We start from the raw sequence: 24,977 nt of genomic DNA on the forward strand, positions 1-24,977 counted from the left end.
CACCCCCCACCCCCACACAGAGAGAGAGAGAGTCCCCAATTGATACTCTTTTTCCTGTATTGTGTGTCTGGGTCGCTATTTCTTTGGGGTAACCACTAGACATCAGGGTTTTCAAATCCAGTTGAAAGACTGTAACTTTTTCTCTGTTTTTCACTCTAAATGCACATAAGAGAAATTAAACCCAAGAATTAACGAACCCCATCTCAGGCAAGCAAGAATTATCCATAAATTTCAAATAGAAACATTCAAGAAAGCAAACTATTCCAACTAAATAGCCACAAACTCTCAAAAGAACAAGCAATTCTTGGTGAAACAACAATAAAGATTCAATAATCAATCAATTAACTTATATAATACAGAGGAATAGTGGGAGGAAGATGGGTTTACCAGGTTTAGGTTGGAAGATTTGATGGGGAGAAAGAGCAACTCGGCCACAAATGGCAGTCTCCATGACCATAACTCCTCTCTCTCTCTATATCTCTCTCACCTCCTCACAAGCACAAAACTACTACTACCACTGATCTCTGATTTTATAGTCTATCACAAATTTGTTCTCTTTTATTTTTCACCTGAAAATTTATATGCAGTACTAAAACTGCTAAATAGGAGAAAATTAAATGAGTGGTTGGTACTATAAACAGTTGATCAAGATTCAAGTCCTTCACACATATGGAAATTAGACACGTATCAGTTTTTGTGAAATCACAGCCCTTTACTTTTTTTTTTATCTTAATTAAATTAAATATTGTGATTTCACGTTAAAGTGTGTGGTTTATTGTGTTTTGGTTATTATATTATTTAGTTGTAGTATTTTTTTAATGTGTTTTTATGTTATTATTTTTCATAACTATTTTAATTTAATACACTTGAATTGAGCATATTTTTGAAACAATTATAGTCTTTGATAATGTATACTTACACTCTTTATTTGTCATATCTCATTCGTGAGATTATATTGAATATATGATTATAAATATTTTAATCTTTTTAATTTAATGCTTTAGAGATATAATTAACAAAAATAATTCATATTTGTGTAAGCTTAAAATAATTCTTTAAAAAACTAGATTTGATTCCCTAAATTTATAATAAGTGAACCTTTTTTTTCTAATCAAAATATGTTTAGAGTAAAAAGTTGTAAAGTATTTTTTTTTGTAATGAAATCTCATATGGAGAAGTCTAAGTTTTTATGGTTTGTGTTTTTTTTTATCTACATTTTTTTTCTTTATTTGATGTAATTACTCAAATATACAAATTAATTATGTTTTTCTTTTTTCTCCCACTAGTCATCTTTCTTCTTATTTCTACTATGTAGCTTCAAATTAATTAAGTAAAGTATAGCTGATTTTTGATTTTTTTTTTTCTCAAAAGAAAACAACCCTCCTAATCTATGCGTGATCTTGTAACGACTTTTCGTCATGTATTGCTCTCTATTATAACATATAGCTTTAAGTTAATTAAATATATTATAACTAATGTTTAAAATTTTGTTAAATTTTTATTTTATGCGTGATCTCATAATAACGTTGATATTTTTTATTATTATATGTTAATTTCAAATTAACTAAACATTTCAAATTAACTAAACAAATTATGACTATATTTTTTAAAATTTCCCCAAAAGAAAACGGATCCCCTTATAATTCTCGTAATAATCTTGACATTTCATTATAATATGTAGCTTCAAATTAATTAAACCTTAAACTTATAGTTATAAATGGATCTTCAAATTATTCAATTATAGAAAGGAAAACGAGTCTCCCTTGTCTATCCCGTGGTCTCCTTTCGACCATTCGTCACTGTGGCGCATATCAGTGGATTCATACTGACATTTACTCTGCTACTCATGCAATGGGCTGCTGCTGTAGAGCCGGTTCCTCATGGCTGACCACTCCCAGGCTCATTATGAACGCTGCCAGCCTCAACTTTCGGCCTATATTCAACATGTGCTATATGAGCTTCCATCGTAACAACACCTCTTCGCCGTCGGCTTCCTACAGCCGGCGGTGGTACAAATCGGAAAGTCGCGGAGGTATCAGTCAAGAACCGGAAATCGTCCGGCATTGGGTGCAAGGGGATGCTCTTCCCGGTGGCAAACATCATGGTCAGTCCCTCAATTTGGTTACTTTTTTTTTTGGGTAACGCTGAAATTTGAATTAGATTATGGAATATTGGTGCAGAGGAAAGGTTTACAGTTGTTTCTTACAACATTTTGGGAGATAGGAATGTTTCGAATCACGGAGATCTATACAGAAATGTTCCCCCAACTTACTTAGATTGGGATCACCGTAGAAGAGTTATTTGTGAAGAACTCCTTGGATTGAATCCTGATATAATTTGCCTACAAGTAATTAACAATTTCCCTTTTGGTTACTGGTACTTTTATCTATGTCTATGCTTTGGCGATGAAACTAATTGAAGAAATTTATTAATGTATATGAGTAGGAGGTGGACAAGTACTATGATCTACTAAACATTTTGGAGAAAGCTGGATATCTCGGCTCCTATAAGGTCTATTACCACCATGGCTTCCACCAGTTAAAAAAAAAAGGGAAAAGTGTAGTATTATTATTCATTATACTTCTTGCTCTTAGAAAAATATTTAAATGTGTTACTTAATCATGTAGAGGCGCACTGGTGGTTCTGTTGATGGTTGTGCTATGTTTTGGAAGGCTGATAAGTAAGAGCAAGAAGTAAAAGTTGTACCTTCCAGTTAGTATCTTGATACTTGTTTGGACTGAAATGGGTACTTGCTCATGCCAGGTTTCAGTTGTTAGAGGGTGAAAGCGTTGAATTTAGGCAGCATGGGCTTCGGGATAATGTTGCTCAACTCTCTGTTTTTGAGGTAGTAGTTGTGAAATGCAAACTTCTTTTCTTATGTTCTGTAATCTCATCTAGCCTAATGGGATCAGTGAGTGATGAAAGAATGCTTGAAAATTGGATATTAAGCTGGTGGGTACAAATATGTAAAAGGAGATATGAGGCTAAAAAAAGAGAACCAAACTAAACTGGAAAACATGAGAGAAACTGGCCAACGACCTAAATATGAGCATTTAACTAGTACACAATGATTAATCTAAAGCTCATCGAGTGTCAAGTTCTTCAGAGCATGCGTATATGATGGCCAATGGCTTAAATGACCTCTATCCATGACTTCCTTCTTGCATAAATATGCAGAATCACTTCTAGTAGGTCAAGTTCTGTACCAATAAAAACATGTGCAGGTAGCATTTGATTAAGCCGATATCAGAAAGCATGTCTCTATTTATTCTGAACTGAAGGTTTCTTCTGATATCCAGGGTGATTTGTCCAGACAATCACAGTTACATTCTTATTTAGTCATATCCCATTCAATTTTGTATGTCTAACTTTGTCTGGTACAGACAGATGCGTGAAGCCAAGTCAAGGAGGCTCGTAGTTGGGAACATTCATGTGTTATATAATCCAAACCGCGGAGATGTTAAGCTTGGTCAAGTAAGATCCTGTTCTCTTGAGTGTTTTTTATTTTTTATTATCTATCAGGTAAACAATATCAGTTCATAAATCAAAGGCCGAGAATTGGCTGTAGACAAGTAGGATACAAAAAGTAAAGAACCTGCAAAAGATATGGTTCTCTACAAAAGACACCCGATCCTCTTAACATCCTGGAACTACATGGGTGCAACAAAAGTAAATAAGGGACCAGAGACTACTGCTCAACTGCCCAAAACTCAATTCTACCCCTTAAAAGGATCTCATATTTCACTCTCTCCAAGTGATCTACATCAAAGCCAGAGGAATAATTTCCATGCCCTTCTTCCTCCTGCTTTTTCTAGCTTTCCAGCTAAACAACAGATCCTTGAAAGACTTCGGCATCACCCAAGACATACTAAAAACCAACTTAACATATGCCACAATAGTCTTACAATCAGCTGTAGTAAAAGCTCATCTACCTCTTTTTCTGCCTTCTTGCATTAGTAACGCTAGTTGAATAAAAATAACCTTTCTTTTCCATAGGTTATCGTCTGTCTTAATCACCCCTCTAACAGCTAACCATGAGAAAAAACACACCTTCCTTGGCACCTTAGAAGTCCAAATTGACTTTAGAGGAAACATTACTGCCCTCATCAAACGCTTCTCGTAAAACTAAAAGGACAGAAAAAACGCCTTTGTTCACTAACTTCCATCTCATGGAAGCGGATCTTCCAACTGGCTCACAATGCTGATGGAGTAAAGCTAACAATCATTGAAAATCCATCACTTCCCAATCTTGGAAATCCCTCTTAAAACCTCAAATTTTAGAAAGTATCTCACCCTCGTTTCCCCCTAATTTGTTGGATTATCACCTCACTTTGACAAGAAACCTTGATAATGCTTGAAAGCTCATCTCTTAACAACAAATCTTCATACCACAATTTGTTGTTGTGTTTTAAGCCTAAATTGTATGTTTCAAATGCATGGTTTAGTAAATGCAAAATACACTTGCACTCGATTGTTATAATTTAAGGATTGTTATGTGGTCATTTATAATTTAGAGAGTGTTATACATAGTCACTTAGGCCTCATTTGTTTTCATTAAGATTAAGACCTCTAAATCTGAATACACATCTAAAATTAAAATGTGCATTAAGATTTATAGGTCTAAGTATGAATACACATCTGAATATTAAGAGGTTGCGGTAAGATTTGAATAAAATTTGTTTTTGCTTTAAAAATAATAAATTTAGAGTTCAAATAAAAGACTTAATTGATCTAATATTATATTAATCAAATATTTTAGAACATTTATATGAGTGGTAGTGATGACTAACAATGATGACTGTGAATTTATTTGGAATGCGTTCACCGATGATTGTGATTGTGGTATGATATAATGGTTGGTCGTACTGGTTTATGCTTGGGACTTTCTTGTTAGAGGTCTTAAGTTCGAAACTCCTTGCCAACGAAAGCAAGGGGTTTGCCTTCTGGGTCAAGCTCGTCGCATCAGGCTTGCTAGTGCGGGTGACCTCTCATGTGTGGTTTGTGAGCTATTGTATAGGAGTGGGTTTTTTATCTTATTCACACCCAAAGAATAGCGGCTACGAGTTTCCCTTGTCATAATAAATATATAGGTTGGCAATAGTGATTAACTATAGGTGTCAATGGTGGTGGTTGATAATTGATGGTGAATAATATTAATATCTAATGGTGATAATAAATTATGATGGTGGTTATCAGTATTTAATGTTAACTAATATGGTAATTATTGATAGTGAATAATGAATGTAATGATGGTTGCTAGTGGTGATTGCAAATAATGCCTAATGGTGATAATAATTAATTTTGGTGATTCGCAATAATGGTGGTTGTGGTTATGCAAAGGATGGTTGTTGTGGATGGTAGGTGGTGGTGATAGATGATTGTGGTAGTTGTGGCTAAAATGATGGTTGTGGGTGAAGGTACATAGAGTAGCAGTGAAATTTTTAAATAGACGTCTTAATGATATTAAGACTTGGTTATAAATCCTAATCATACAGACATATACCCATTAAGTGGTTGTAAAATAAGAAAAATAAAGTCCTGAATGATTAAGATTCAGATCTGGAAAACAAACATACTTAATGACTCAAATTTGATTGATTAAGATTAAATACTTCATTAAGTGCAAACAAATTAGGCCTTATTTTGAAGCAATAGTTTTGACTTCAATAAGTAAATACCTACATTGCTAATTTAGTAATTGAGGTTGCACAAAATTGGAGCTAGAAAAGAAATAAGTGGACCTGGGAAGTATTCTCTAAGGGTAATGTAACTGAGTGAAATTTATTTTGTAACATACAAGAAAGGAACCCATTTATTTGTGCTCCCGAGAAAAGTAATAATGTACTTTATTTCCTTACATACTTGGATCGGGTTGAAAAATCAGACTCAATTTCTCTTTGAACACTAAATAGCTAATAAAGTCAATAGGTATTTGATAAACACATATTATTAAGATTTCACCATCTCATTAGCAAGCCTTGATATAAAATGTAAATGCACTAACATTGTTGGATATGGAACATAAAAGAAAATCAATGAGTGTATGAGGCTTTTCTTTGATCCATCACTTTCACTTTGTTCACTAGTTGAATAAAATATTTCAATTGATTTACCAATCTAGACAACAGGAAGCATCATTAAAGACTGCAAATGAAACAATTATAAAAAATAAATTAATGACATAAGAACTCCATAAACTTTTATTTTGTGGTTTAAAAAATCTCATATAAATAGATGATTTAAGAGAAACAAGTGACTTAATAAAAAAAGTCAAAAATTTATCATATTAGAATACTCGATCTCTGGTAAAGTCTTCTCCAAGCATAGCTCTAATTTCAAGAACTTCAGCTACCAACTTCATGATAATTACGAGTTTCTGAACTCTCATCCTCTTCTGGCTCAGGAGCAACATTTAAATCAATCTTGAGATGCTCGGTCAGGATAACACTTTTTGTTTCTTCTAGAACTTTCTTCATCCGCAACTTCATTGCCATTTGCTCCACCATGTGTTTATCTTGAAGTATTTCTAAGCCAGGGTGCATAATCTTATACATTACTTTACGTTTTTTCTCTTTCTCCTCTAGTGCTTCTAATTCTTTATGGAAATCTTCCAACACCTCAAAACCATTTGATTTGCCCTTGGCATAAACACGTTGGCTTTCCTCTAGTTTCACTTTGAAATATTTATCAATTATTTCTTCAATACTTGTGGAGTCATTGGAGCATGGTTTTCCACTTGGTGAAAAAAGTAGAACACCAACATCCGCTCCGGACATAGTTGCAAGCTTATTTGCTTGCTAGAATAATGTATTTTTTCTTTTTGAGAAGCTTACAACACGTGCGTTCTCAATTCAATCAACTTCATTTCAATCTTTTGCTTAACTCTTTTGGCCCCATTTTTCATTTCTAAACGAAACTAATACAAAGAAGAAAATAAGATGTTTTGTTGAACAAGTCTGATCAATGTTATGAGGAACACTTGGGTAATTTATAGTAGGTGGGTGAGTGTAATTGTCACGAGTATTGTAATGTCTATTTAATGTTTTCATATTAGAAGTCTAGTTTTGTCACATGTTGTTATCATATTATGACTATTTGTCACGTGTATTGCTATGTTTATTAAGTGTTTTCATATTATGTGAATTTATTACGTGATTACCATGACTCCCAAAAAAAGTTGTCTTCTTTTTTATTCCACTGCAATCGCAAAGTAATGTGTTAAATTCAATCTAAATGTAAATTAAAATAGTTTGCTATTTTATTTAATGTTTTCATATTTTGAGTCGATTTGTCATGTGTATTTTCATGTTTATTTATTGTTTTCATATTATGAGTCTATTTGACAAATGTTTTGTCATGCTTATTTAGTCTTTTCATTTAATGTGAATCTATTAAGTGATTACCATGATTCCCAGCAAAAGTTGCTCTTAGTTTTTTCCATTGCAATTGCAAAGTTATAATGTTGAATTGAATCTAAAGATATATTTTTGTTAAATATATGTAAATAGATTAAATCATTGATATTTTTCATTTATCTTTAAATTTTTTTAAAAAAAATTTCTCATTAAAAAAAAAATCTAAAGATCAATGAAAAATAAAAATGGTTTAATTTATTTACATATATAATGTTAATTTGGAACTTGGAAGGAGAGCCTTTAATCACTAGTAAAGTTTTCCTCGTGTGACCTAGAGACCACAAGTTTGAACCTTGAAAGCAATCACTATTGCTTTCATTAGGATAGGCTGGCTACCTGACACCCCTTCGGTGAGGGCATTCTCCTAATGTGATTTCAGAGAAAAATCCCCCTAAGATGATTTTATACCTCTAATTTCTAATTAGTTACTTGTATTGTTATTTTTCAAGCTTGATTGAAGTTGTTGAACTAATTACTTGCAAGCCTTTATCTCTTTCATTGTTATTTTCAAGATTTCTTTTAAATAATATCGACAATTTTATGCCCAATAACATTGAATTCATAGTGCATACGTAACAACTCACATAATATTGTGTTCTCTAATACACTTTAGACCTATAATATAATTATTCCATAAAGACTACATATGTCTTTTATCTATTCCATCTGAAATACACAAGGTATGATTTAACACTTGATCTATTTTAATACTTATCCTTAGATTGGCAACGCCGGTTGTCTCGACCAATTCTTAGTTCTTATTTCTCCTAGCTTGCTCAATTGTTGTTTAGATTGGTCCTTACTTTCAATTGCATCGTTTTCTTTAATCTGTCTTGACATTAATGCAAATGGGACACATTTCAAACACTTTGTTTTATCTTCCTTCTCCTGCTTTTTCTGTTAAACATCAACTCTTTCACGGTTTTTGACATCCTTTATGGAGTGTATGAGGCAGAAAGTAATGCGTATTAGGGACAACTATTTATACTTGGACTTCAAATCATGTTTCATCAGCATACCACTTGACATCTGAACAAACTCCCGTATAGAAAGAGATCTCTCAATCTTTGTTCATGTTCCATGTGAAATAAGTGTGCAACATTGTGGTGAGAAAAATCTAGTTCTTGCTACAAAATGTGTGTTTTTCCTCTTCTGATGGCATGCTTAACTTTATACATAAACTATTTAAATTCCCAACTGTCAGCAGATTGACGTGTGGTACCAAGGATTGCTATTTGCTTCAGTTTGTCACCATGTGGTAACTTATCACTTATATTCTTCCTTTCAGATTCGTTTTCTTTCATCAAGGGCACACATACTTTCAGAAAAGTGGGACCATGTACCTATTGTGCTTGCAGGTGATTATAATAGTACTCCCCAGGTGTGAATAGCTGAAATATATCTTTACGAAGTATGTTATTGACTTCTATTTTTAAAAATTACTTGCTGAAACGATGTCTCTTTGTTTATCCCTTGTGACAGAGTCCAATCTACAAATTCTTGTCATCATCCGAGGTAATATGCCAGATCCCAATTTTGTATCCTTTATGCAATATTAAAGTACTTCTTAAGTAATATGATCTGCATGCTTTTTCGTTGAATTGTTTGCTTCTCAAAGGTTTTGTTTTTGATATAGCAGCTCAATCTAATGCTACATAACCGAAAAGAGTTATCTGGTCAGAGACTATGCCATCCCTCTCAAGTTCTTGGTCTGAGAAGAGAAAAGGGGACTTTGTTTGTTTTAATGGACAGGTGAAGCAAGGATCTTCCAGTACTTATTATGTCTTTTGAAGGTCTATGTGCTCCTATAAATCAGATAGCTAGAGTGTTCATAAAACCTAAGGGGGGTCATAAGTTGCTTTAGTTTTTTTTTTGTGAGAAAACAATGTGGTGTTTTTTAACATGACAATCTTCTCTATATCCTCATTCTCAGTTTTCAACTTCTCTATAATGTAGGGGTGTCAAATGGGAGGGTTGGTTGAAATTGGAAATATTAAAATGGGTTGAATAGAAATCGGGTTGGATCTTGACCCGCACAAGTTTACTTTGGGCTCAAATGGGCTAAAAAAATGGGTTGGGTCTTGACCCGCCCAATTTGATCCGATTGATCTCAATAATTTAACATATTGATATTTAACTTTTATAATCACAATTTGAATTTCCGCTCAAGAATTATTTGTTTAAAAAAGTAACAAATGGATAGATAAATCCTAAAAGATGTTAAATAGACAATAATTCATACCTTCAATATAGGAACATGTCTTAAGAAAAAGTTTTAAAACGGATTAAAATTGGAGATTGAATTGGACTTAATTGAGAATTCTCTTCAAATGGGTTAAGCTTGAATGGGTTGAGATTGAACCTAATTCAAATTATTTTGAGCCCAACCCTTAAAATTATGGGCGGGTTACCTATGTTTTGATTCATTTTTGACACCCCTACTATAATGTCTTGTATGGTCAACTTCACTATATCACCAAGTTTGTTTATGGGGATAAGACTTCGTCACATTGATAGAATATAACAAAAATGGAGATATGAAATTAACCATTTACATAAGGCTTAAATTTTTTTAATAATCATAAAAAACGTATAACTCTTCCAACTGTTTATGTTGGTTGTTGCTGATTTTATTTGGGTTCAGCTATTAATGCCCTTCATACATTGTCATGTGTGTTTGATTCTTGATCCATTGATGTTTGAGATTTCTGATATCAATTGGTTTACTTGTGAGAAAGCTAAATTATTTGTATTATTATATGATTCTGATGAAGAATTCTGTTGTGTGCATGCAATTGACTTCAGATTTTTTAATTCTCGATGGAGCGACGAGGAGATAAATGTTGCGATTGGTGCCCTTAAATCCCACATAGCTATGCACCCTTTGAAGCTAAATAGTTCTTATGCGATGGTGAAGGTAAGGCTTGTCCTTCCTATCTACATTTTTTGTTTATTTCTTTGTATATTCCTCTTATGCAGACGCTACCTCTTCCTTCTTCTTAGGGACCTTTAACAACAAGGGATAACAGTGGTGAACCATTAGCCACATCTTACCACTCGAAGTTTCTGGGAACTGTTGATTATTTGTGGTACTAATGATGTTGATTACAACTGCTACTCATATTTTTCTGCTAACTTGATTGAAGGGAGTAAGCACTAAAGTAAAATCCACCACATGCAGGTATTCTCATGGTCTTGCACCCACAAAAGTATTAGATACTTTACCAATTAATGTCTTGAAGAAAACAGGTGGTCTTCCCTACAAGGTATTGTTCTTCTGACATAGTAACTTGATGTTGTTAATAAGAACGTCTTAGATTATGCAAAAGAAGCAAATACATTAATAAGGTTGTTAAAACATCTAGTAAATGAGGAGGTAATATATCTCATATAGTCACTTAACTTTGGATACTTCACTTAGAAAGTCACTCAACTTAGGATTGTTCACTTAGAAAGTCACTCAACTTTGTTTTATAACTCAAAAGTCACTTAACTATTGGTATTTCACTCAACTATTAATATTTCATTTATTTAGTCACTCAATCAACTCAAATATTTTTTTCATTAAATTTTATTAAAATAAAACATCTATTTTAATTATCTTATTGACCAACTCTAATTATTTAATTAATTTTTTTTTGTTTTTTTATAAAAGGTTGGAATCAAGAAGTTAAGAATCCAAAAAAAAAAAAACTGTAGCAATCTTATTTTTTTAAAAAAAAAAATAGTTAAAAAATTATATATTTTAAAATATTTAATAAAATAATTAAGAGTGTCTTATTAATTTTAAATAAGTCTAAAACAAAAATAGTATTTTAACAAAATTTAATTTTTAAAACATTTAAATTAGTTGAGTGACTTTCTACGTAAAATATCATAGTTGAGTGACTTCCTTAATGAAGAACTTATAATTGAGTGATTTTTGAGTTATAAAACAAAGTTGAGTGACTTTCCAAGTAAACTACTCTAAGTTGAGTGATTTTCTAAGAGAACTATTGAAAGTTGAAGTTGAGTGACCATCTGAGATATTAACTCAGTAAATGAACTAATGCTTGATTGCTCATTTGGGATAGATTCAGCCATCAAGAACCATAGTCACAACATCTTTTCTTTGTGGTGAACCAGTAAACTTTTATTTCATAAGCCGGATAAGAGCACTCCTAGATCTCATTACGTTTGATATATTCCTTGAGATGTTTTGTGTGTTGACTTCTTCTCTAAAGCGAATTTTGATCTGAATTTCTGGACCGTAGAAATTGGGTAGTGATCACTTGGCTTTGGTGTCTGAGTTTGCATTCTTGGAAGTTATTGGAGCAACTGAAGACCGTCTATCAGTTAAAGGTGATATCTGTTAATATAGTAATGGAGCGATCATCCATACAACAAACTCCTCATCATGGCATTCAGGTTCAAGACAACATGGGAAACAAACTGGATATTGCATATGTCAAACAGAGTTGCATGAATTAAGTTGAGAGTAAAAAATGACAGTTTAGTTTGTGATTACTAGAATTATACTACCTACAAATGATTGTTGTAGCGTAGATGATGGGAACTCATTGTTCGGACATATGAATATGTAATCGTTGAACAAATCTGTACCTTTAATATCGTCTCAAGTTTTTGTTTGCAACTCTGCATTGCAGTAGGAACATATATGTAATAATGTCAAACACAAAACCAAGTTTGCAACGTTATGATCTCAAAATTTTCTCTTCCTAATGAGATGTTATCAAGACTTGGCTAACAGGATGAGAAGTACATCTTCCTGGGTTTGCAATTTGCATCTAGTTAGCTGGGTGGGCAACAAATTTCATTTAGTTCCAACGTCTTTGTCCATATAAAGTTCTGTTCCTTTCAAATCGTTTGGTTTTGTGAAATGAAATTGAAAATCATATAAGATAACGTTGAAATTTTGTTTGGATGTGTAATTTGAAATTTTAGGTCAAGTATATTTTGCTCATAAACATAAAACTCACATAGTACATGTCACAAAGGAATTCTAGATAAAGAAATTATATAACAGTCATGGATTGAATTTTGATTCAATAAAAAAGTAAAATTGGACATGAGTAATAATTATCTACCAACGAAAATAGCATTTGGTAAAAAAAAATATTAAAGAGACACGTGATGGAAATGAGATATTTTGTGTAAACAAATAAAATTTTTGTTGGTAAGAATAACAGTTATATTCGATAAAAATGGTTTAAAGCATGGTAAAAGAAGTAATGTTAACAATATCTTTTGTTTGCATATTAAATAAAGGGTTGGAGGATATAAAATGGTGGATTTTTTTTACAAAATGTGGGTCAAGTTTTGTATTTGAAAAATGTGAAATCATAATATAAAATTTTCAAATCAATTTTTATAAAAAAAAATTAAAATTTCATATCATAATTTGAAATAATGAGATAAAAATAACATGTACAAAATATCTACTAAAATATCAAAACAGTGTATAATAAAAGTAAATTTTCTCAACTTTTGTCAAACATGTAATTTGAAAAATATGTTTCACCAACAGGAGAAAAATACCCTTTCCTATTTATAAGAGAGATCTTCATATTTAATTTTTTCTTTTTCTATTATTTTATGAATATTTAATTTTATTATTATAATTTTAATTTTATACCTAGTTATTTCTCGAAGCATCATTAAAAATATCATAAACATTATCCAACAAATATTTCTTAGATCTATCTGATTAAGTGAGATTTATTTGAGCGGTCGAATGCTTTTATCATCAATAACTCAGGGACTGTATTTGCAATATGATGAAAAATTTAAATCTAAGCGTATCTTGACTTTAGAGTCGAATGGATATATAAACACAAACGTGTAGTCATTGACACGTCACTTGCAAGGATTAAAATAATTATAGCCAATTATAGAAAGCCAAGTTGCAATTTGGGAACCTTTTTTACAGACACTTATTCTGGACGGCAAGAATCGGGCGTGTTATATCTTTACCGACTCCTACTTCGCCGGACACGGATCCATTTCTCTCTCTATCTCGCCGGAGAATTTTGGAAATTTTGTTTTACAGTTATTTCGATTGAATAATTTTTTCTTCCCGGAGATATATCGGTTTCCATTATTTGTTGTTGTCGTTGTTGTTACCAAATCTAATCTACGTTGTCGCAAACCGATGCAACGGCTCGTTGACCATACCCTTGCTGTTACCAAAGAGTAAGTTCTTCATTTCTCGTCTTTGTTATGTGTATAATATGCACATAATGTACATGCATGTATGCGATTCAGGCGTATAGTGGTTCTGATTGGAATGAAATGGAGGGCAGGCGGAATGTATGGAGGATTTATTGATATTGGATTGAAGCTTATCTGATTGTGATCTTTTGCTTTCTCGCATTAAGTTTTTTTTGGAGAATTGTTGTTCCAGAGGTTGAAATTCGTCATGATTGTCGTAGTTCAGGTGCACAAATGTTATATTTATTGACGTATGAGTGTACATCTTGCTCAGCTGTTAAATGCTTAAGTTTTGGTGGGAAAAAAATGTAATTTTGTGTGTAAGTTTCTATCTTGGGTTTAGTTGATCAGCCAGAGCTTAAGAAATAAGAAGTAGAGCAATACGTACCACATCTTATTTTGTGAACCTCAAGCTTCTTTGTATTTTACTCTTGATGCCATTTATGGTAGTCAAACTTATAGAACAATTGTTTTTTTGGATACATTTAGCTATAATCTCCACTATCCATACAGTGGGATAAACATGAAATATTGCAGAAGTTCCCTTTTTAATTGTACTGATTGCCTAAAGGGCATTGGTTGAGTGCAGGCAACATTATAAGCTCAATATCTATATGATTTCCTTCCTTTCTTTGTCCTTTTTTATTTTTAAGGAAATATAATATACGGAACTTTTCATAAGGATATTAGATAATCCACTGCCACTGCTTTAGAAGTCAGCACTATTACTTGGGCGGATGGATTGGAATAAGCTCTGAAGTTATAGTCATAAAACTAGCTCATACTCAGCTGAATCATCTCATTCCTACGTTGTAATATTTATTCAGCTTGAAATCCTTAGGGTTACTCTCATGCTGCTTTCTGGCTGTAGATTGTTGTCTCAGCTTTAGCAAGTTTTGTTATTGATGCATCATTCAGTTTTTCTGTTTGTTGTCTTCATTTACTCAGGTCAGTTAAGACATTGACCTATGAGTCGCTGAATAATGTTGTGAGATTGATTAATGGAGTGTCAGCACTATTATTGACACTATTGCCGGGGAAATCTACTATTCTTGAAGGCATACATGGCTGGGAACTTCGTCCAACCTTTCGTGGACCTCGGCTTCCACAGTGGATGGAGAAGTGAGCTTTCTAATTTTTTTTCCATGTTTCTCTCTTTTGACTTTTGAATTAATGTTTTTTTAATAATGCAAATGTATTAACGTTTACCTTCTTGGTGATCACAGTGGCGCCTCATCTTTTAACCAGTTCATCCATGAACATTCTTTTGATTCTGATTCCTCCTCCTCAAGTGTAGATTATTCATCAGACGAAGAAGAACAATATACTGATGAAACCATTTGTCCTCCATCTCCACTGTCACAAAGTTCTCGGGTTTCTAGAGCTCGCAGTCTTTCAAGGCGGAACAGGCATTGGATGCATTGGTTCAGATACATCATCTCATGGCTCCTATTCCCTATTAAATTTATGTTGGGCCTACCTTTGTTTATATATGCTTTGAGTAGGGGCCGTAGAGCCTCTCGGACATCTGAGAATTTTCAGTCTTCCCATGTACAAGCTAGGAAGAGATTACAGACACTCAGGGACCAAGTTATCCAGTCTACCACTGACAGAAGACGTGGCGTTGTCGAGGTTTGACTTTTCATGTAACGTTAATCTTAGTCCATTTTTTTTTCTTCTCTTCCATTTACGGACAGGCGAAACCAGTTGATTCAGAAATGGGAGCAAATTGAAGGATAGAAGACTTCACTTTATTTTATATGATGTTGACTCAAAAATATTCCAACATCCCAGCATTCATATGATGTTGACTCTGCTTAGCTGCTAGCGTTACTTTCTTTCATCTACAATTTCCTAGGCAAATCCTGAGGAGACACTATGAATGAGCGAGATAGTTAGCCTCCCCTTTTCTGGTTTTTTTTAGATTCAGAGGAATGTATTTTGTATCTGAAAACAGTTACTGTATTACAAAATTAAAGAAGAAAATACATGGGAGAAAGAACTGTAATGAGGGAGCAAAGAACCAATCTAGATTGAATTGGAAAAGAAAAAACAATCAGACTCTGTCCTTGATGGAAGGGTAAGAACTTTATCAATGATAAGTGGGGTTGTGATAGCGGAGTTGGTTGGCTCCTCTCCTTAAGTAGTACATCAAGGAGCAGGTTAAGGAAAATGATCCATGAAATTGAGTGGAGAAAGGGTGTGAAGAACTACAACTTTAATTAGCTTTGAAGTTTTCCTGTTTACCATTTTAATGTCATGGAAAATGTTGGACCTGAGAACGCTAGCCTTGGGGCGACAGAGAAGTGCTCCATGTTTCTATGAGTGACTAGGGTTTGAAACAAGGAAGCAGCCTCTTCATTAAGGAGGGAAAGCTGTTGACACCCATCTTTTCCTGAGTCTGCTTTAGCAGGAGCCATCTGGCACTCTGGTCGGCTTTGGAAAAAGTTGAACTTGAGTAGTTCTGTTGGTTCTTATGTCAAACAGAAGTAACCAAGCATCTGAACTAACTCCTGATGGGCTTTATCACCAACACCCTACTCCTCTGGCACTACCTTCTCAAGAACAATACCAAAGTGAAGAATAATAGAAAGGAGAAAAGGGAATATAAAATGGTGTCTTTTAGAGATCACCTTGTCCCTTATATGCTATACTATTGTTTGTTTTCTCCTTGATTGCAACTTTTTATGGAAATGACTTGGTCTAAATTTTTTACATGTAGGATCTCCATCTAGCAATTGAGATCACCATAGAGGCTGTTTTCGAATTTTTCCACAAGGCTGCACACTGTCTTCTTTCACCAATAGACACCTTGAAGAAAGTGGTGAAGTGGTTTTCTTCTGACCACAGTGGTCGTGTGGACGTTCCCACTGTCGGTTCAGGTGTCTCTGTTCCTGTGGACACCCTTTCAGAGAGTGATCCTACTCCAAGAGAACAGAAAACGGGCTTTCATTCCCTAAATACAGATGCTCGGACATGTCAAGATGTCATTACAGAGCTTGGGTAAGGGTTTTTGCTTGCATCCTATGTAATTAACATTTTGCACACATTGTTTTCTTTTAAAAAATCTTGCATACACTGTGCAAGGGATTGGGCGCTAAGTTGCTCAAACTCGGTACGGGTGTCCGATACGGGTGGGATCTAGAGGTTAGATCCTTCATGATCTAACTTTTAAGATTCGGGCATATGGATCTATGTATGGATACGGGTGCAAGGATTCGCCTTAGCATAATTAAAATATCTAAAAAAAGAGTTATAAAACCTAGATTATGAGTCTATGAATATTATGTGGAAAATTTGAGGAGAATCTTGGAAGGAGATTAAAGGAAAAAGAGTGACATAGAAATTTCTATATAAAAGGTATTCCATTTCCTTTAATTTCACCTTAGCTTTTGTATGGATTATAGGAATCATTAAAATTGTCCAAACTTTCCCATCGATTTTGGTCAAAGTACCCAAAATCCATTTGACCGAATCGAACACGGATCCCACATCCACACCCACACCCACACCCATGTCGTGTCGACATGGGTGCGGCACCAAAAGTGAAGAGTCCGAGCAACTTAGAGTGTATGTTTCCAATCCTCTTTAACAAGATTTGTTAAGTTTTTCTTATTAATCTGTGGATTTTTCTTATGTTTAGATTTAAAATATACACTTCCAATTCGTTAGAGGTCTTTTAGGTGTTGGATAGGATAAACATGATGTTGGATTAGTGTCTTTAGTCACTAATCCAGTGAACCTAGTGAATGCTTATTTCCTTAAAATACTAAGTAACATGTAAGTTTTTATGATCAGACTAAACTGGTTGGACATACTGCTTTTTTGACAAGAATTATTTTGGAAATATTTTGAATTACAAGTGTAAACAGAATTATAAAAATTGTGGAGTTCCAGTTATATTTTAGTCTTGTCAGTGTTGTTTGGCCACACACTATCCTTAGACTGTTAAAACTTGGTTGGTCAGAAGCCGTAGTAAAACTGGTTCATTTTCAGGCAACCTCACCAATACATAAGGGTGAAGTGTGTATTAAACTCTTTGTATGCATAACTACTGTGCATTAGTTTTCAAATAAAGTTCAGCATTCCAGTCTCAACTCGTGTCTCTTTCCTTTGTAGATACCCATATGAAGCTCTTCGTGTGGTTACTGATGATGGATATATTCTCCTTTTGGAGAGAATTCCAAGGTTTGGGTTCTTTTTATCATCGCACTATCTTTATATCTACAGCTTTGAGGTGGATGTCTTATAGATGTTCCTTGATGTTTCTAACTTGATTTTGCAGACGTGATGCTCGAAAAGTTGTTTATCTACAACATGGGATTTTTGATTCATCCATGGGGTGAGCTTCGCATGTCTTCTAACTCTTCAAAATCATTTTCCCTTCTTATGCATAGTACTCAACTTACTTGGGTTAACACCGACTGTCTTTGGCATAAATCTCAAGTTGTCTTTGAGATCTTCTAAGCGTATGAGTTATTATACTTCCATAATATTCTAGTTGAAATGACAGTTGATCAGATAGAAGGACTCTGGAATTACGTAATATTGGTTCTCTGCCGTTCTTAGTTCTTATTTCTCCTTTCTTTGCTTAAATATTGTCAAGATCAGTCCAATTTTCAATTGTGTTATTAAGAGTTGCTGCGGTGATCAGTTTCTAGTTGTCCACTGCATCATTATTTATTCCTTGATTATATGATTTACAGGTGGGTATCAAATGGAGTTGTTGGTTCCCCAGCATTTGCAGCCTATGATCAAGGTTTGTTCTCTGTACATTTTGGTCTATAATTTATAGGGTGTGCATATACTGTAAACTACCCTGAGATAATTCTGTAGTATTGATTCTTCTGTTTCTTGATTACAGGGTATGATGTTTTCCTAGGAAATTTCCGGGGCTTGGTGTCGAGAGAGCACGTTGACAAGAATATATCCTCACGTCGGTAAGTGCATCACTTCATGCAGTTCCCATTGTGTCTGAATTGTCATTTGACCTCTTTTTCGAAAGGAAAATAAACTTCATATTTTATGTTTTTGTCGATTGCTGAATTTCTATCAAGTTACTTCAGCTCCCAAGTATGGCATCTTCATGCAGGTACTGGAAGTACTCCATAAATGAGCATGGGACACAGGATATACCTGCAATGATAGAGAAGATCCACCAAACAAAAGTTACTGAATTGAAAAATAGCCAAAAAATTGTGGAGGAAGAGAGTGGCAATGATCAGCCTTACAAACTTTGTGCAATTTGTCATAGTTTGGGTGGAGCTGCTATTTTAATGTACATTCTAACACGTCGAATTGAGGTAAAGCCCCATAGGCTTTCCAGATTAATCTTATTATCGCCGGCTGGGTTTCATCATGATTCCAATCCTGTATTCACCATGATGGAATGCTTATTCCTGGTATTGTCTCCTCTACTTGCCCCTTTTGTGTCAGCTTTCTATATTCCCACTCGGTTTTTCCGCATGTTGTTTAACAAGTTGGCCCGAGACTTCCATAACTTACCAGCAGTTGGAGGCCTTGTGCAAACTCTCATAAGTTATTTGGTTGGTGGAGACAGCTCCAATTGGGTTGGAGCCTTAGGGTTGCCACACTACAATATGAATGATATGCCAGCTGTTTCATTCCGTGTGGCCCTTCATTTGGCACAGATCAAGCACACTCGGAAGTTTATGATGTTTGACTATGGGAGTGCAGCTGCGAACATGAAAGCTTATGGTTCCCCTCATCCTTTAGATTTGGGGAAGTTCTATTCCCTTATTGATATTCCGGTTGATCTTGTTGCTGGGCATAAGGACAAGGTCATCAGGCCGTCCATGGTAAGGAAGCATTATAAGCTGATGAAGGATGCAGGTGTGGAGGTGTCATATAATGAGTTTGAGTATGCTCATTTGGATTTTACATTTTCCCACAATGAAGAACTATTGGCCTATGTTATGTCTCGATTAATTTTAGTAGATGCTTCTATGAAGCAGCAACCTGGCCAGAAATCATTGAAGAACAGGAGAAAAGAGGGGCAAACCAGCAGCAGCCGTTAAAGTGTAGCACTAACAAGAGCCGGACCTGTCTATATCTTGGGTGTTTCTTGTAATCCATGTATGTCACTTATACAGAAAAATATAAAGAATGCTGAATCAGGATAGGACACTTATGCGGCCCCTTATTGACATTACCAAAGCCTACTCAAGGAAATAGAATTGGGTTGGATGTTGTGTCCTAGAGTGTTGGATGTGGTTTTGTGTATATTCTGTATGTATGTTGTAACTTGTAAAGGTGTACCATTGTTTTGGAATGAGTACTACACATGGTGTTTAGTGTGTAAATTAGTACTTTGTAGGATTTGAGAACAATGAAATTTGTATGAATGGGCATGATGCAAGATACAAATGATATGCCTTAAAAATATCAGCTGCTGATGTTCTTTTATTGACTAGTGTCATATAAATCTGGGGCAAGGGTTTCCGGCAGGCCCCCTTCTCTGGCTTTCCCTTTTGTATAAAATGAAGTGCTCTTGGCTGGACATCATGGTTCTGTGTCACTAGAACCCCAGTGCCTGCCAAATGTGCTTCCAGACCATCTGCAAAACAGTGAGCTAATATCTGGTTTCCGTCTCCGAAAAGAGATTGGAGTCTAATCTGTTTCAGCAGTTCAGTTACACTCCTGCAATAATAGTTGCACAATTTATTAAAAGAGACTCAAGTCTACTACTTCCTTTTTAACAGTGTTTCTTCCCGCAGCCGTCCTACAGGAGATCCTTTTGATTGCCCCTTCTGCACCGTGGTTTTCGTTGTAGCATTCTTCAAGCTCTTGCGGTAGGCTGTCAATGCTTCCCTTCCATTGCCCTTGCTATGCAGCAAAATTACATCAGACTTCTCCTAACGAACAGTTGATTCTGTATAAATAGCTGTTTGTTTGCTACTTCATTGTTTTTTCAAATCCTTTTCATCTCTATGATGATTTTTTTTCTCCCTCTCGGTTTTTCTCGCGATGCAGCAAATCATTGATATCCACGTTATCCAATAACTTGCTTTTGCTTCTTCCATTGCTTTGGTAAAATTCCAAATCGGATGGCTATCATTATATATTCTCATACTTGAATAGTTTGTATAACTATATATGTATGACAAAAATCCAAAAATCAAATCAAATATCCAATATATATATACTTCTTGGTTATCGAATATACTGAAAGTGCCCAATGTTAAGTTGACCAAATACAGTAGGGATTTCACACCCACATTAGTGTCAGTATCAATACGAGCGAGACATGACTTTTATAGAATCCGTGCAACATAACTAGACTAGACAGACTGACATATAAAACATGAACTTGACGGTTTCGACATAACGTGAATCCATATAAACTAGAAGTGTAATGGGTTCAGTAGTGTGATCCATAGACAGATAAAGCATAAACTTGACAGTTTGAATTTTGTTTTGTATTTTCGACACAACGTGAATTCATATACAACTAGAAGTGTAATTGGTTCAGTAGTAAGATTTAAAGGTTGAATCATGAAGTTTAAATCTTGAATCCCTCTCTTCAACTAGAATGTGAGGGTAATCACAAAATCAGATTCTTTTGTATGTAATTAGTAGAATATAACTATAAAACCTAATTAAGTTATTTTTAGTGGCTATTTGCTAAGGTGACCCTTTTTAATTTTTTGAATGAAATGATCTTTATTTTTTATTGTTCAACATATTAAGCAATAAAAAATAATTGGTCCAAGACACTTGACATTAAAAAAAATTGCAAAAGACTCGAATTATGTCTTGGGAAGAAAAAAAATCACAAGACAAAATTTACAACACATAAGTTCAATTTCAGAACATTATGCCTTAACATATCAAAATCTAAAGTTAAGACATAACTTAGTTCTATAAAATTATATTTATAGATATGTAAGTTTAGTTTCAAAACCACAAAGTTATATTTTAGAGGCATAACTTATCATAGTGTACTTTTATCAAATAAGATAAATATTTTTGAATCTTATGTTGGACAAGGTACAAAATACTCTAAACTTATATAGAATAACTAATTCTTGCAAATTAAATACTACATAACTCATATAGAACGAGGTATAAAAAAATTCTAAATTTCAACCTTGCAAAGTTAGGTCATAACTAATAATACTTTAATCTAAGAAATTTAATTAAATTACAAATAATCAATTTAAAGGACAAAACTTAAATACCACCCTCAAAATATGGATTATCCTTGCACAAACTTGTCTATTCGGCCCAGTTGGAAGAGCCCATCATAGCAGTGAGTTCTGGCCCACTTTAGAAGAACAACATGTGAGTCAATAATCTCAGTTTTCTGATTCAGGGTAGAAAGGGGGAAAATCGGAGACGGAGACGGAGACTGAGACTAGAAGGAAGAGAGAGCAATGAAATCGCCGAGATGGGGATATGTTAGAATTATATCAGGAACTATTTTTGGAGGCATTTTTGGATTCTATCTTATGCATCGCGCTGAACTTCAGTACAAGGTTTTGCGAATCTTCTTTTTCTTATTATAAATTAAATTGCTTACGCCAAAGAGCGATCCTCTGTATAAATTACTGTTATGTGATTGAAGGAAATGTGGAACGAGAGATTGAAGAAGTATGAGGAGGAGCTCAAAATGAAGCAAAGTATGGAGGCGCATACCCCCACTGAGTTGTCAGGAGATCATCTTGCGAGATAGGTACTTTTAAACACCGACCTGCTAATTTCTTTACTTTCTGTAGTTTATAGATTAGATAAGGTTTGAGATGTTCAGTTTCTTATGTATCTTGTGGATTATAATTTGAAAATTCAAATCCAGACTGGACACTCCAATAACACTGAATAATTTGGGTATGAAATTGCAGTCCAGGAATTCAGGCTGACGTTCTCTGTGAAGCTTATGTCTTGTTGATAATAATTTATGTTTATGCTCTGAAGTACAATGGGTTTAGTAGATATCTGACTGGGGGGTCATAGAACACGAGGGTCTTTTTTAGGACTTGTTCATGCTAAAATGTAATATATTGTTAAGTTTGACAATTGTGGATTATGAATTATGAATTTTGAGTCATGGATGCTTAATTGCCTTTAATCTGAAATTACTTTCTTAGATCAGGTTAATCAATATTGTAATATATTATTTCTAGTTTTCTACATAAAAATATAGTATATGGGTAAAAAAAAAAATGTTTGCTCAAGCGCCTAGTGACCTCCACCATACCCTACTGTGCAAAAGACCAAAGAAGGCAGGAGATGAGGTGTAGACTCATATTTATCCAAGTAAACAATTTCTCTTGTGTTTTCTTTTGGAGTGACAAAATTCCTATAGAATATGATATGTCCAATCTGTACAAGTTGGTTTGGTTAATGGAGTTTTCAGGGAAGTGCGAAGTGGAACAAAGTGACTAGGCTTGCGTCACTTAAGCCATGAAACCTAAAGCAAAGCACTCGCTTCATTGAGTAAATTGACCATTAGAAAGGCATCAAGCAGAGGCAAGGTTGTAATCGAGAAAAAAAATTTAGTAGCTTCAGAACATAGCTACATGAAGACTGAAGCTATAGTAATAAGCAAAAACCTGTGGAAATATTCAAAAGAAAGCTGTCTTGGAACGAGCTAACAAAATCCATAAACTATAAAGCTATCAACATTGCTTACAGGGAAGTGGTAATGCAAACTAAATAAGCTAACTAAGCAAATAGCCTTCAAAGAACTATTGGGGGTTGAGTTCCCATCAAAACATCTGTCGTTTCATTCTTCTCAAATACACCAAAAGATAGCTGCTGGGATCATATTCTTGATTCTTTTCATGGATATGTCAACTCTTCATGATATTAAGTTTTCAAAGGCATCTTTATCAGGGAAAGGCATAACCCATTTGAGACGAACATTGAAAAGAAGAAGTGCCAAACATCAGCTGTCAATGGGCAGTGCAAAAGGAGGTGATTCACAGTTTCATTGGTTTTTCGTATACGTAGCATCTGTTGGAAAGAATGATGCGTCTCTTTCTGAGATTATCTTGGGTCAGGCAGACACCTTTTAGCAGTCCAGGTAAAACAACTGACTGTATGAGGTTTCAAGTTTTCCAAACATGTTTCCAGGGTCACTCATCAAGATCAAGCATACCATTCACAGAACATCCCAGTTTATTGCATCCTTTCACAGTGTTATCACCCTTCGTTTAGTTGCCCCAAAATTTAAGTTGGGTGTATGAAAATTTAAAACTAATTTATGTTTATACATAAGTAATTTTTTTTAAAAAAAATCCTGGTAAGATTAAGTTTATATATAAGTAATTATTCATGTCCCTAGATAACAGGTTTTAAACCACCTTATCCCTACACTAGAAGCTTCCGTTATGTCACGAAAATCAAACATTCTATGTATACACAAAAATTATATACATATATTATTTATTAATAGGAATTAGGATTCCCCTTCATGCGAGCTGGCTCCTTCCCTGCTTGCAACAGTTCCATATCAATGTCTCCAAAATCTGCAGAAAATCGCAGCTCCTATTTAGAGACACATTTCAGTGTTCCAATAGTTATTTGCTAAAGTCCTGCTGCATTTTGAAATTTTGGCCAAGAGGTCTTTCCTCAGAACTGAAGTGATTAATCAATAGCAAGAACAAGACTACTGTACTTATGATCCAACAATAATTCTAGAGGGAGAAGGTTTTCCTTCTTGTATTGTACACTTGCACCTTGCTTCTTAACTTTTTCATCAGTTTACACCACATACTTTATTCATGCAATTTTCAATACCTTTGTTTGTCCACTTCGTTATGATTGTTTTTCTTCTGCTGCCAATTACAGATCTATATAATCGCCTGGATTCATGAATTATTGGAAGATCTTGCTTTAGAATGCAATTCATTGATTATATTAAGAGATGGATGACTGTTGTCTCTGTGCTATGTGCAGACTCCCCTTGTTGTGTGATGCCATCTGAGAGCAAAAAAACATGGTTGTCAAAGTGTACCTACCGATGTGTTTGTTATACTATAAAAACTGTGAGGACAAGCATTTCATGGAGAAATTGAAGTATAAATGGTGTTTGATTATGCAGTTTGGGCGTCTACAAACCACTTTCTCTCCCCTTCTAATTAGTTTACATACATCATGTACCTCATTTCTAGAAGTTTATATCCTCTATATCTAGACTGAAAAGTATCCTGAGATTGACAGCTTAATTTATTTCCTCTGAAGAAAAGGTATTCAGCATCTTGTTCTTTGAATTCTCAAAGTGGAACTGATACAAATTGGTGCCTTCATTCTTGAGAACTGAGTAAGAAATTCACTTGTTTTTGAAGAAAGTATTTTCCATGAAAACCGAAAAAGCCCTTGGAATTGGGT

The 24,977-nt window shown here is 34.3% G+C and overlaps 3 protein-coding genes and 1 long non-coding RNA gene across 5 annotated transcripts in view; 3 read left to right on the forward strand and 1 right to left on the reverse strand.

The window, feature by feature from the left end:
- Positions 1 to 567, reverse strand: part of LOC107015387 (ATP-dependent Clp protease adapter protein CLPS1, chloroplastic) — a 4,687-nt gene extending 4,120 nt beyond the window's left edge. Inside the window, exon 1 of the mRNA XM_015215639.2 lies at positions 388 to 567. Within this exon, the coding sequence (XP_015071125.1) occupies positions 388 to 457 (70 nt within the window). The 5' untranslated portion in view covers positions 458 to 567. The remainder of the gene's footprint in view (positions 1 to 387) is intronic.
- Positions 568 to 1,733: 1,166 nt separating this feature from the next.
- Positions 1,734 to 12,134, forward strand: LOC107012187 (carbon catabolite repressor protein 4 homolog 3). Of its 2 annotated transcripts, none has more exons than XM_015211955.2 (13): positions 1,734 to 2,104; positions 2,181 to 2,347; positions 2,446 to 2,511; positions 2,628 to 2,680; positions 2,764 to 2,845; positions 3,388 to 3,474; positions 8,704 to 8,796; positions 8,898 to 8,930; positions 9,052 to 9,167; positions 10,221 to 10,332; positions 10,419 to 10,504; positions 10,597 to 10,681; positions 11,669 to 12,134. In XM_015211955.2, exons 1-13 carry the CDS (start codon positions 1,852 to 1,854, stop codon positions 11,768 to 11,770), a joined length of 1,335 nt encoding a protein of 444 aa, XP_015067441.1. In that variant the 5' UTR covers positions 1,734 to 1,851; the 3' UTR covers positions 11,771 to 12,134. The 2 variants fall into 2 exon arrangements, with proteins under 2 accessions (XP_015067441.1, XP_015067442.1); XM_015211956.2 differs by having other exon boundaries at positions 1,772 to 2,104; positions 9,055 to 9,167.
- A 1,177-nt stretch (positions 12,135 to 13,311) lies between these two features.
- On the forward strand, positions 13,312 to 20,051 carry LOC107014912. Its single transcript, XM_015215031.2, has 9 exons — positions 13,312 to 13,607; positions 14,574 to 14,747; positions 14,852 to 15,257; positions 16,348 to 16,628; positions 17,745 to 17,813; positions 17,911 to 17,967; positions 18,332 to 18,384; positions 18,490 to 18,565; positions 18,718 to 20,051. Exons 1-9 carry the CDS (start codon positions 13,567 to 13,569, stop codon positions 19,661 to 19,663), a joined length of 2,103 nt encoding a protein of 700 aa, XP_015070517.1. The 5' UTR covers positions 13,312 to 13,566; the 3' UTR covers positions 19,664 to 20,051.
- Positions 20,052 to 21,932: 1,881 nt separating this feature from the next.
- Positions 21,933 to 24,953, forward strand: LOC107012629. The gene is made up of 3 exons (XR_001456069.2): positions 21,933 to 22,123; positions 22,213 to 22,320; positions 24,546 to 24,953. It is a non-coding gene; the product is annotated as an uncharacterized LOC107012629 (long non-coding RNA).
- Positions 24,954 to 24,977: the final 24 nt, after the last annotated feature.

The sequence above is a fragment of the Solanum pennellii genome, chromosome 3 (assembly GCF_001406875.1).
Source record: "Solanum pennellii chromosome 3, SPENNV200".
Classification (NCBI taxonomy): Eukaryota; Viridiplantae; Streptophyta; class Magnoliopsida; order Solanales; family Solanaceae; genus Solanum; species Solanum pennellii.